Below are 13,176 nucleotides of genomic sequence, written 5' to 3' on the forward strand. Positions count from 1 at the left end.
ATTTTATCAGCTACTGTTTTCAACATGAGCCGATTCTTATGACTCATCTGATGATGTTTCGTTGGTGGGATGTGCTATAGTTTGTACTTCTGAGCTGTTTATTCCTCTTGAGTAATGTCTTTCTCCTCTTCTCCCACTCTCCCTCTGCTCATGTGTAAACCGGCCCCCACATGAATGGCTTTGTCGAGATCCTTTCTGCTGAAAATTGACACAGAAACACACACTCTCTCTGACAGCCTGCTGTAACTGTCCTAGGGGCTCGAATGTGCGTGTGTGTGTGTGTGCACAAACTGAAGAAACATTACTCTAGTGCTAAAGTGTCAGAGGGCAGGTTTGTGTCAACATGCAGGTGTCTAGAAGTAGTAAATATCAGTGTCTTTGTAATTTTTCGTTAATTTAAGTGTGAGCACAGGTGCCTAAACGGCTCTGTTTGCGTTTGAGCTCAACATAGCGGACCACCTTGTTGCTAATCCTTTTAGTTAGGGAAAATCCCAAACCAAATCCAGCTGTTTGAGGAGTTAGCGATCCTCTTCAAATCCTTGTCTTTTGTTTGTGGTGCTTGTGTTAAGTTAACATTAAGTCCCTTCACTTAGGTTCTGCATCTGAGTGTAGATGAGAGGAGAAAGTGGGCTGCTGTTTATTGGTGTTTTGTTAGATTTTATGGTTATTAAGGCGTTATTGAGCATTAAATAGGTCTGAAGGATATAAATCTGTAAAATGACACAAATATTAGATCGGTCACACTTTATTTTGATGGTCCGTTTGTTGAATTAAAGTTACATTGCATCTACATGGGTCTACATCTACATGACTGTTTGGGGTTGGGGTTAGGGCAAGTTGACAAGTACTTGTAAAGTCTTCTAATATTAGTCTTCTAATATTCAAAAGCACCATCAAAATAAAGTTTTACTGCAAGTTCAGGTTGTGTACTGTAATTTACCCAAACAATAAATCATTTCAAACGACAGAAAAATGCGTAAAATCTGAGGCGTCAACACCAAAAGCAGTCAACAAGGAGCTCAAGTGTCTATAATGCATTTTCAAAACCATAAATATGCCGAAAACACTCATGAATAACAAGCTATGGACATGAAACTGTTAATTAACTTTTTTTTTGTTGAGAAGACCTGGCGGTTTTGTGGTTTTGAGTGTCTTCTGTGCACCAGAGGCACATTTCTGTGGCCTTTGAACTGTTGTTGAATTATTTTGCTAGGCAAATCTTGATGTTTTATCTGTGCTAAATCGCCTTTGTCTTTCCCCAAGGGCTCTCATGGTACAACAGAACGAGAGTTTCAGCCACATACGCACATACGAAAGTTACGTTATGGACTACTGGACCAACATGGACAGCGGTAACCTCAGTAAAACTAAACCCAGACTGGCTTCAGATGAAGATCTGGCTACTCTAAACCTTCTCTATGATGCCTGCAAGGTAGCACAAGATTACAGCATTTTTAAAGATTAAATATGATTGATTTTAGATACACATATAACATTATTAATGTATTTTCTTTAAGCCTTCAAAAGAGCAGAAGATGACATCATGTGCCCGTGAGAGCAGCATGTACAAATCAATGGAGAGGTGAGCTTTATCATTTACTATGGATTTCATACTATACAGTAGTATCAGAAAGAAATATATGTCGCAACAGTAGGTCATCCAGATGTATAATGCCACAACACATTGGTAGGTTGAGTAATTTAGCCAAGATTATCTGAGGTCAGAGCTTGTTCAGCTGTTAATCCTCTGCTTCAACCCATCCCAAAAAGACTGAGTCACTACTCAGCAACCCTTTTGTGCTAGTGAAAAATAGCAGCCTACAGAGCTTGTTGGTCTCCCCGATGTCAAACCCTGCCGAGAAACTCAAACAGTAAAAAAAAAGTCAGCGTTAGGTGGCAAACAGCTCCCGCCCAATGTGTTTGGCTTGGCTTTTCACGCACTGAAAGCTCCATAAACAATGCGGAGATTGAGTAAAGCTTTTTATTGACTTTGACACATTTTTTGTGATCGTTGTATAGGTAGCTAACAGCTGCTCTTGTGTGAATAGCATTAGTGATCGAGTAGGATAAAAACACAATCATAATTCGAAACAAGGAGACTTACGATACGTCATGTGATTTATGTTGTAGGACGGCGAACAGCTCTTCCCCTGAACTTGCCCCGCTGGAGAACGCTCACATCATGAAGTTCCTTTCAGAAAACATGTCCTTCAACCCCTCAAAGCCTAGCACCGACAGCTACACAACAGACAACTATGATAAGCAAGTCAACCTAAACAACATCTTCGACTCTCTCCTGCCTCAACCGTCGCAGAAATCATGGCAACCGGATCAAACCTTTCTGGAGGCCACACCTGAGGTCCGCATTTATGTAATACATTTTCCCAACACACATTTACAATATACAGTAATATAACAACATTCAATTTTAGGTTATCTTTATATTAAATATTATTTATGTCTTTTTAGTCATAGAAACTAATGTCTTCTTAATTATTGTATTTACTTAATAATTATGATCAATTTGTGACACATCTGTTTGTTTACTTCACAAAAAACAGCATATTGGCCACAATGGATTTGGGGGACAGACAAGCCCTGTTTACTCAGATTCCTACTCTTCTCCAGGAAGATACAGGTAAGACTTTACAAATCGGTCAATTCTCATGCATTTTGCCTCTATAAAAATAACTATGTCACTTGGTGATCCTATGCAAGCCATAAAAAAAAATCAACACTGAGTAATGCTGTTGCATTAATATATTTGCATTTGAATGTTTTCGCAGGAATGATTTCCAATTCCTTCTCGGTGCCCCACAAGCTTCCCAGCACAAGACGACAGAAATCCCCATGGTTTACCTCAACAAGGGCCAGTTTTACCCAATTACACTGCAGGGGGTCGACAGCACTGCTGGTGTGCCATGCAGCAAAGTAAAAGTAAGTTATATTTCTATGATTGCACATATTGGAAACTTCCCAAAAAGCCTATGTGAAGAAGAATTCATACTTGCGATATAACAGGTTATTTTGTTTTAGCTCCAACGCCTCTATTAAAGTCTAGCCTCTATTGAAGTACAGTAGTTTGACATTTTGTAACAGCAAAAAAGATTTCTAAACTCTTTAGAGTAAACTCAAATACCGACAATTTTGTAAACCCAGGAGACGGAGAAGACGGATTGTTCTTTTTTTTAAAGCAAGCATTGCTATGGTCATTGACAAAGCAGAAAGAAAGGAGTATTAGCATGGTGACTTACAAAGAGACAATCATTTGTTCAACAGAGAGTCGCACAATGTCTAAAAAACACTAATCATCCTTCTTTTTTCTCTCTCTCAGACGGTGATCATGGCAGTGTTTGAGAATGACAAGAGTCCTGAGATGCAGTTGAAGTACTGGAACCACTGGCACGCTCGACAGCCTACCGTTAAACAAAGAGTCATTGATATCGGTGAGTATCTCAGCATTACTACACTGAAATAACATGGATGATAACATATTTTAACAGTTGATACATCTAAATATCCTGAAAGATATTTTTACAAGATTTAAAATTTGATTTTAAGATGCATCGTTAGAGAACATATGTTGAGAAAAAATACATTTTTACATTGTATTTACATTGATGACATTAAAATACTGTTTGAAGAATTAAGTTATACCCATTTGTCAGCAATAATCTTGTAAAACGTACTGACTTTAATATTTAACTGAGTAAAGATCAGAATAAACATACATTGCTTTATTTCTAAGTGAATACATCTATAATGCTCAAACTTTATAGACTCATATTTTGACATTTACTTTCACAACCGTTTTTTTTTAAACATAAAAACAGACGCTTTCTTTGTATCTGACATGACAAGAACAATATCAGATGTTTTTATTATACACCGGTTACCGCCGCACCCATGATTAGCTCTTAAAGTCAGATGTCATATAATGTTAAATGCTTTGATTGATGTGTACTTAATTTCATAGAGATCTGCAATAATAAATTCTTCTGTACTGACTTTCAGCTGACTACAAGGAAGTTTTCAGTGGAGTGAGTAACGTGGAAGAAGTTGCTTTCAATGCGCTGTCCTTCATCTGGAACACCAATGAAGAAGCGAAGGTACAAAATCAAAAAGCAACACACAGATCCACCTGTCACTTGTTTTTGTTAAGTGATGGCTTGAAAGGAGGATCATTTAGAGGAGTGTCAGAGAGCAGTGGTATCTACGGTATGCGGCCTCCTCAGGCACCTGTCATCATAGGGAATCAAAAAAGAGAAGAAAAAAAGAAAGAGGGAGGGAAGGAAGCAGGGAAGAAAAGAAAGAGAAATAGGACTCATTTCAGCATGCCCCCAAGGTAGTGATGGGTGGGACAACGAAACTCACAGCAGGTGGAGCAGAGATGAAATGAAAGAATACTGTCAGTCTAACACATTTTTATTGATTAAATAAAATTGAGCAACATGTTAAAAGTCATTAATATTAGGACCCCTCAAATAATTTTGTGTTTAATTAACACCGAATAGACATTATGAAGCCTAAACACAAACAAGGCTAAACTCGGGCTGTTGTAGTACAAATGTAGCTTATAATTAAAGTTTATAAGAACTTAACAATGCTTAGCTAGCAACAATTCATTTAAAAAAATCTGAATTTGAATTGACATATTCCAACTTCGTTTTTGTATTCCAGTGTGTGACAGCAGAATCACCAACTATAAGTAACTAGGAACATTTTTGGGGGGATTTAACATCATTAATTAACTTTATCCATATTATTTAGGTGATTAAATTTTATTGTTGTTTGGCTGCCAGTTGCAACTTGTTGGATTTCGCCATGCTGTTCTCCATATGGACACTCCTTTTCTTTTGAAATGAATTGGAATTACTGAACTCATTTGCATATGACACATCTAATGTGTATCATCCCTGACCCTTCCTTTTGTTTAGAGACTTAGCATAGACTTATTTTTTGACGGGCCTGAGAATGAACCACACGGCACCATGTGTAACTTTTTACTGCATTTCTCTTTCTAAAATGTAGCAATTTCTTGAGAATTAATGCTTCTGATGTGTTTTTCAGGTGCACATTGGCATCAATTCACTGAGCACTGACTTCTCCTCGCAGAAGGGAGTTAAGGGTCTTCCTCTGAATCTTCAGATAGATACGTATGATTTCAGTTCCGGGAACAACCGTCTCATTCACCGAGCTGTTTGTCAAGTCAAGATCTTCTGCGATAAGGTGAGGTGCCCAATAATGTGTAAAATGTGTATTTAAAAAAAAAAAAATCATATATACAAGTAATGTTTGTATAACTGTACCAATCATGATATAAAATAAGTGTATCTTAACCTAAAATTCGCATCAGGACATTAATTATATTCATTATCAGGGTGTGCATTAGCTCATCTTGGATTGTGTGTCATAAACACATTGCTGACTCACAGTCATCGTGTCCTACTAATTTATTTAGTCAAAAAAATCTCTGACCTCAGACCAATTAATGGTGGATTTTCAGATACGTGGTATATGTTTTCAAGGAAGCAGAAAAAAAAACAGAGCCGTGTGTTTTTTCTTTCAGTTTGTCTATCTCGCTGTTAATGTTTCTAGAACCTCTATCTTCTGATTCCTATTGATTGATCCTTTTGTTGAGCTGATCAGATAATGTAACCAGACCGCCATATCAGGCCTTAACACTTTAAAGCCCGCTTGTACGTTCCGCAGCGGACATAGTTATTAGTCTGTGTGTGGAAATGCATGATGGGAAGGTTAGATTTAACACACGTCTAACTGGTTTAGCAGCAGTAGGTGAACGAAGTGCATTACTGCAATGCTGTGGTTTCTCTAGCTGGATCAGATGCATATCTACTACAGTCAGCTGGCACCAAAACTAGATACCAACTCAGAGTTGTTGACAAGAAGGCTTGTCATTTTTTTTTCCTCCAAAAAAATTACAAAGGGTCATAAAAACACTGTTTATCCTTTAAATTAACTCTTAAAATGTTCTTACATATAATTTCTGGCGATTTCTTTTTAAAACAGAATCAGATTATTAATGTTTTATCGACTTTGAATGTTTGCAGGGGGCAGAGAGGAAGATGAGAGATGAGGAGAGGAAGAGAAGCAAGAGGAGAACTAAGAACACTGCAGACTCCAGCAATAACAGTGAGTACAATCAGTCACATAAATACAACATGAGACGCTCAGGAACTGACCCTATACCTACATTCTATCCATTTCAGCATTTTGACCCGCTTCCTGGGCTACAAGTCTGAATGTTTTTACACACATATTTTCGACGATAAGGGCTCTTAATCTCAAATTACCTGTTTTCCACTAGAGATTACACTGCAAAACCAGTCAACTTTATCAAATGAAATGAATGTAGTTAACTCAAAATGTACTGAAAGTTAATTCTACTCATTTGGAAAGACTTTTGAACTCGGTTGAGCATTCGGTTTCCTCAAACGGTTCGAGTTGCCTTAACTTATTGAGTTTTCCAGTACTCAGTAGGTTTGAGTTGTCTTGATTTATTGGGTTTTACTGTGGTCAAATTGCTTCATTTACTCAAATAGATTAAGTTCACAATACTCATTAGGATTAGTTTTTGAACTTAATTGGTTTGTTGCAATCTGTTTCCTTGAACGGTTTGAGCTACCTTAACTGTTTGGGTTTAACAGTGTAGAGAAACATATTCTGTCATCACTTTGGGCATTAAACTAACATTTTTTTTTATTTCAGATTGTAAACAGGCCCTAGTCTCCAGCTCTGTTGGAAAGGACTCGACTTACTTTAAAACTCTAGACGATCACGTCACTCAGCCGGTTTTATTTATTCCAGAGATGCACTTCAGCACAATGCAGCGCTGTGGCCTGGTACGTATTCACACACACACATACAAACACACACACACTTTTCCCTATATCCTAGGATATGTGGCTTACCGCAGCATTGTCGAGTCATGTTCACCAACACCCTGAGGGCCGAGACTATGGGAGCGAGAAAGGAAAAGTGTGGGAAAAAATGTGGTGGGAAAGAAGTGGGCTTGGAATAGGCCGATCTCGAGATCAGACATGCTAACTGGTGCATTGAGTTTACACGACAGAGAGTGAAACTCACCTGAGGAGGCGACTGCCGCACTGACTGACACTGGGATTAACCCGTGGGAGCTCAAACACACACACACGTGTGCACACACTCTTCTTCGAGAGATGCTTTTCAGCTGTGTTTACACAGGCTAAGAGACGAGGGATGGAGGCTGTTCCAACAGGCCTTATTCCCACAGTCCAGACTAGCGTGTTGAAATTTCGACATCGTTTCATAACATCACAATCGTTTGAACTTTTAACATTTAGCCAGAGCCAGTAGTAGTGACTTTTGCCTTTTAGGGAAGGATTAGGAAGTCATGAGATAATGCTACGTTTTGTTTTTTGATGTCACACCTTTTCACATTCAAGATGTCACTGCGATAGTGTCGCTATCATTGTAATCATCAGCATGACAACACGCAATAGGCAGGAAATGAAGTGACAAACTTTGATTTTATCTGTTTGTTATTGTCCAGGTACCCCCTGTTAGCCTGGAGGAAAGTGACAGGTCATCGCTGAAACGTTACGCAGACGCCAATGAGCAGAGCAGCTCCCCGCCATGCAAACAACCCCGCAGAGACGAGCAGAGAGGTAGGGGAGAAGTATCTAATCAAATTAGGGATGCAGGAATCTTTCAACCCCACAGTGTTTTGATAGTAAACTCTTTTTTCCCCGCAGTCCTCCTGTACGTCAGACGAGAATCTGAGGAAGTATTTGATGCCCTCATGCTGAACACGCCAAACCTCAAGGGCCTTAAAGAAGCGGTGAGTTTTCTAACCTCTCTTTCCGTTAGACATATTCTCACCTCAGCCCTGGAGACGAACTGTACCTAAGACGTGACTCATGTCCCCTTTCTGCCTTCTCAGATTTCAGAAAAGTATGGCATGCAAGAAGACACCATTGGGAAAATTTTCAAGAAGTGCAAAAGAGGGTGAGTGTGTTATTTTTAAGCCGAACTCCGTTGGGCGGAAACATTTGGGGACAGTTAGACGATGTGATGAAGTCACGAACAGCAGATAGAGGGATGTCGAAACGCTGAGACGTTAAACCTTTTTCTTACAATCTGAGCTCCATCTCGACAAGCTGCCAGGAAGCAAAGTCGACAGACCGGGTTGACAGGAGATCTATAGAGTTTGGAATGTGATGATTGCTGCTCCCCTTCAAAAAAAAAAAAAAAAAAAAAAACGAGAGAGAGAGAGAGAGAGAGAGAGAGAGAGAGGGTGAATTAAAAACAAAACAAAAGAAGTAAGACAGGACAATTTCAACAGGTAGAGTCATCTGACTGACTGAGGTAGTATCTTTTTTTTTATGTGTGGTCTATGAAGCTTGGAGAGAAACAGTACAGATCAAGACTCTGATAGGCTGGCGTCTGGTTGTGTAAGAGACACTACGTGCAAACTAATAAGAACAGCATTTATCTCTTTGCTTGTTGATCACGCATGACACCATTTACGCTTACCTGTTCACTCATCCATTTCAGAGCATGTGTGGGAAATAACTCACCTCGGTGCATCATAAAGTACAGGCATTAAAATAAAGCGTTTAATTTGATGAGCGTATTTCACACGCCTGCTAGAGCATTTAAGGAGCGCTTGACCTAGATTGGTCAAAGAGTTATGTCCAGGACTCTATTAAAGGCATTTTATCTTAATCATCCTAGCCTAGAGCTGTGTAACTTGGAGCTCAGCTTTCCTCAGGCCGTTAGTTGATGATATGGCTGAGAGAAAGCGACAGGTCGGGCCACATTCTCGCCCCAATCTTCAATCAGACTCCCTCCACCCTGAGGGCAGGGAGAGCTAGCACAGAACCTCGCTTTTAGTCTGTCATACACCCGCACACTGTGCACACATTGGCCAGTGAAGACGACTGTTGTGCCAAATAATTGTTTGCGCAAGTCATGAGATAAAGATTTGTGTTTTTAAGGAACTAAATCAGGGTCTAGCCCCAGGGAAGGAATGATGAATGTATTAGAAGATTGTACAGGAATGCATTAAGGTTTCTTTCAGCAGTTGGTAGGCCACAGTTCATCCACGCGTCAGTCAACAGCTAAACACAGTCACAATGACTAAAATAAATATTGTGGAGTGATGTGCAAATGTCAGCGAACAAGTGTCAGAATGAAAGCGCGAAGGCTTTTGTGCTGCTGAAAAGCAATCTGCAGTTTGGTTTTCGTTATCGTATCAGATCATTCCAAAAATAATTAAATTTAATGGCACATGAAAATCAATATATAGTTCCTGTATGTTTATGTTTTTATATACAAAAAGAATAAATATATAAAGCATCATTATATCAATTATATTTTGAAATGAATATTAAAGACATTAAATAAGCAAATCTCAAAATACCCAGGAGGCACAGGACGCAAGATGGCATGAGATTGACGTTGTAACCCATGTTGCATTTTGTTCGGAACTAAAAAATTAGGTTTATGTTAGAGCCCAATGTCAGGCTGACGTCAATGTCCAAAGACCAACCTAAAATCAACCAAATATCAAATGATGTTACAGCTTGACGTTACCAATATGACGTCTTTTAGACGTTGGGTTTTGGTTGCTGTACCTGACGAATAAATGTCAGTATTTGACATCAATATTGACGTTGGTTTAACATGTTGGCTTGACGTTAGATTTTGGTCACTTTCCAACAAAACCTTAAATCAACCAGATATCAACGACATTTGATGCTGTTATTGGACGTCAAAATAACGTTGACACTAGCTAGACATTGAATTTTGGTCACCTGACATCACAACCTAAATTTAAACTAATAAAAAATGTCATGACGTTGTGTGCCTGCTGGGTACATATACAATTTTATTCTTCGCCACAGGTTGTCTAATTTTATTTAAACCATTTAAAATTAATTTCATTTAGTTAAAATTAAAGTGTTTTATTTATTTTTCACTGATTCAAATTGTTTAAAATATGGATGAGAATTTTAATGACTCCTTCCTTTTCTCTTACCATCCACAGGATCTTTGTAAACATGGACGACAACATCATTGAGCATTACAGCAACCACTCTGCCTTCCTCATAGAGATCAGTGAAGTCATCGTTAACCACTACCAGGTCACACTTATGGAGTTATAGATGACATCATCTACTAACGACACCTGGTGCTGCTGGCAGCCTCTCCATCAAAAAAGCAGGACAGCGAGCCACTTTGCTACAGCCTGCCAGCTATAACATTTTCCCTGATATCACTGCTGACCTGTGTAAATATCATTTACCTCGTTTGTACCTTTTTATTATTTTATCAACAATTATTTTATAACGCGAGCAATTACGATCAATAAGGTACATGATCTCTGTAAATATTGTAAATAGACGTAATTATGATAATGTCGCGTGATGATATGGTTTTAAAAGAGTAATATGTTATTATTTCAATGATGAACTTGCCTTTTTTTTTGGAGCTGACTCTTTGCTGCTTATGATAGGCCCATCATTTCCAGGACAGGATGTGACGCGTTCGTATCGCTTTTTGCTCTGATGGTGGTTTGCATGTTTATCAGTCTTGCCATGTGTTACTTCAGCATACTTCCAGTCAGGGTGCTGTAACTATCAGCCTTTTAGTTTCACATCTAAAACACTCCACAGACACAAGAGTATTTTAGACTTTAAAGTCGCACATTTCCACCCTCAAAGAGCCGCATGTCTGTCAGTGTTTCGATACACATTTTAAAAACTGGCTCCACGCATTTCGAATCTGTGTGGCTGTAACGGTTGTCAGGACAACCAGTCCCTTTGTCCTCCAACATTTAGACGAAAAAAGTTCGGATGAACCACTGCAACATCGAACTTGCCCCAATATCAGCTGAAATAATGGTGACTTTTCATTGTGTGTGTTTTGCTTCACAAAACTTGTACATTTCAAATGCTTTGTATTGCTGTCAAACAATATTGATATACTAAAGCTGTGTTTTCCCTTTTTTACTGCCTCTGCTTTTGTAAGGAAAATAAAAACAAAATTACTTGACATATTCGGGTGTTATAGTCATTTGTTTTGAAGAATATTTCTTGCTGGAAAAGTCATCCAAAAATTGCTGCAGGAGAACTTTAAAGAAGATCTTCAGCTGAAAGGAGGGTCTTTGTTGCATAATGAAATGCAAGTTGACAGCTACTGGCACTATATATATAGGGCTTTGTCAAAATTGTCTTTATGAAAAGTGAGTACATTACATAGGTTTCCATTAATTTCATACTGTTCAAACCGTATATTGTATTGCCCTGACCCTCCCTACCCCTGAACCCAATCATCACAGGAGACTGTGTGCAGCTTTACTCTCTGATTAAACTCATTCTGTGGGATTTGTAAGCTATTTGAGAAATGAGGACGTCCCCAATATCCTCATATTTCACCTCCTTTTTGTAATACCTGTGCCATACCTGTCATTTTACAGATTTGTGTCCTGATGTCACAAAAACATGTACACGCACACACACACACACACACACACACACACACACACACACACACACACACACACACACACACACACACACACACACACACACACACACACACACACACACACACACACACACACACACACACACAGACGCACAGACACACAGACACAGACCTTCTTCCTGTAAGGTGATATATGTATATATATATAAAAGCTGGGTCAGTTGGCATTTCTGTGTGGAGTTTGCATGTTCTCCCTGTGTTGGTATAAGTTTCCTCCGGGTGCTCCGGTTTCCCACACAGTCCAAAGACCTGCAGTATATGTGAAATGAATAGACCGAATTGGCTGTAGTGTATGTGTGTGTGTGTGAGAGTGTATGGGTGTTTCCCAATCCTGGATTGGGAGGGCATTCGCTGTGTAAAAGATATGTTGGATAAATTGGCGGTTCATTCCACTGTGGCGACCCCTGATCAATAAAGCAACTAAGCCAAAGGAAAATGAATGAATAAATAAAAAACTAAATTAATCCCGGTGTGCCCTGATGTTTCTTTAACTGACCTGAACATCCCACAAGTTTGCTTTTGCATTTGTGACAGAAAGCCTGTAAAGATTATAATGTTGTAAATAATGTTTAGTTTCTTGTTCAGTCACAGACATCATTTCACTTCACGAGATCTCAATGGATCAATAGGAGCAGAAGATATTCGTTTTGTTTTGCCTGTTTGTTTTTGACTCTCCTTTTAGTGGTTTACCCAAAAATGAAAATTATGTCATCATTTACTCTCTCTTTCTCTCTCTTATGTGGTTTTAAAACCAGTTTCTTTCTTCTGAAAATCAGTTTCTTTTTGTCGTTTAAGAAGAATTTTTTAAAAATGCTGGTTGCTGGATCAACTTCCATAGTAGGAAAAAATAAACCAAAACCAAAAATATATATACTTCTTTTGAGTTCAACATAAGAAAGAAACACAAATATGACTTGAACAAGTGAAGGGTAAATAAATAATGACAGAATTTTAATTTTGGATGAACTATTCTTTTAAGCTGTGTGGGTCACATTAGGTCATGGTCATGCATTTAGTAACTGCCCAATTATTAATAGTGAAGTCAGAAATATGATAAATACAGGCTACTGAATTTAGTGTAACTGGTGGGCATAAGTTCATTGATTAATTAATTAATTTTCCTTCTGCTTAGTCCCTTATTTTTTAGGGGTTGCCACAGCGGAATGGACAAACAACTATTCTGGCATATGTTTTTACGCAGCAGATGCCCTTCCGGCTGCAACCCAGTATTGGGAAACACCCATTCACTCTCACATTTATGCATGCACTCATACACTACTGCCAATTTTTTTTTACTAAATGCACCTATCGCGCATGTCTTTGGACAGAGGGTTTTTTGAACATTTTTGCTGTTTGTTCAAACTCTTCATTTAAAACGAGTTGAAACAACACAATTATTAAGTTTTCTTGGAGGGACAACTTAATTTTTTATGTTAAGTCCACTTAAATTAGCAAAAACTATTAAGTTAACTTAACTGATTTGTGTTGACAACATGAAGGAACTGAGTGTAACGCAGCATTTTACAGTTTTTTTTACAGTGTGAGCTCTGTATGCTGGGTTACACACAGTTCCTTCATGTTGTCAACACAAATCAGTTATGTTAACTTAATCATTTAAAACAA

At 38.5% G+C, this 13,176-nt stretch overlaps 1 protein-coding gene and 1 long non-coding RNA gene across 3 annotated transcripts in view; one reads left to right on the forward strand and one right to left on the reverse strand.

The window, feature by feature from the left end:
* Positions 1-2,352, reverse strand: part of LOC141378575 (uncharacterized) — a 20,329-nt gene extending 17,977 nt beyond the window's left edge. Inside the window, exon 1 of the long non-coding RNA XR_012393415.1 lies at positions 2,105-2,352. This is a non-coding gene — a long non-coding RNA (uncharacterized lncRNA). The remainder of the gene's footprint in view (positions 1-2,104) is intronic.
* Positions 1-11,060, forward strand: part of grhl3 (grainyhead-like transcription factor 3) — an 11,644-nt gene extending 584 nt beyond the window's left edge. Inside the window, exons 2-15 of one of the 2 annotated variants that reach the window (XM_005158558.6) lie at positions 1,264-1,432; positions 1,518-1,582; positions 2,131-2,371; positions 2,562-2,638; positions 2,787-2,937; positions 3,335-3,446; positions 4,015-4,109; positions 5,071-5,229; positions 6,072-6,153; positions 6,730-6,863; positions 7,553-7,667; positions 7,755-7,840; positions 7,943-8,007; positions 10,052-11,060. In XM_005158558.6, the coding sequence (XP_005158615.2) occupies positions 1,264-1,432; positions 1,518-1,582; positions 2,131-2,371; positions 2,562-2,638; positions 2,787-2,937; positions 3,335-3,446; positions 4,015-4,109; positions 5,071-5,229; positions 6,072-6,153; positions 6,730-6,863; positions 7,553-7,667; positions 7,755-7,840; positions 7,943-8,007; positions 10,052-10,169 (1,669 nt within the window). In that variant the 3' untranslated portion in view covers positions 10,170-11,060. The remainder of the gene's footprint in view (positions 1-1,263; positions 1,433-1,517; positions 1,583-2,130; positions 2,372-2,561; positions 2,639-2,786; positions 2,938-3,334; positions 3,447-4,014; positions 4,110-5,070; positions 5,230-6,071; positions 6,154-6,729; positions 6,864-7,552; positions 7,668-7,754; positions 7,841-7,942; positions 8,008-10,051) is intronic. The other variant, XM_021473186.3, reaches the window with a different exon arrangement.
* Positions 11,061-13,176: the final 2,116 nt, after the last annotated feature.

This window comes from Danio rerio, chromosome 17 (assembly GCF_049306965.1).
Source record: "Danio rerio strain Tuebingen ecotype United States chromosome 17, GRCz12tu, whole genome shotgun sequence".
In the NCBI taxonomy this organism is placed as follows: Eukaryota; Metazoa; Chordata; class Actinopteri; order Cypriniformes; family Danionidae; genus Danio; species Danio rerio.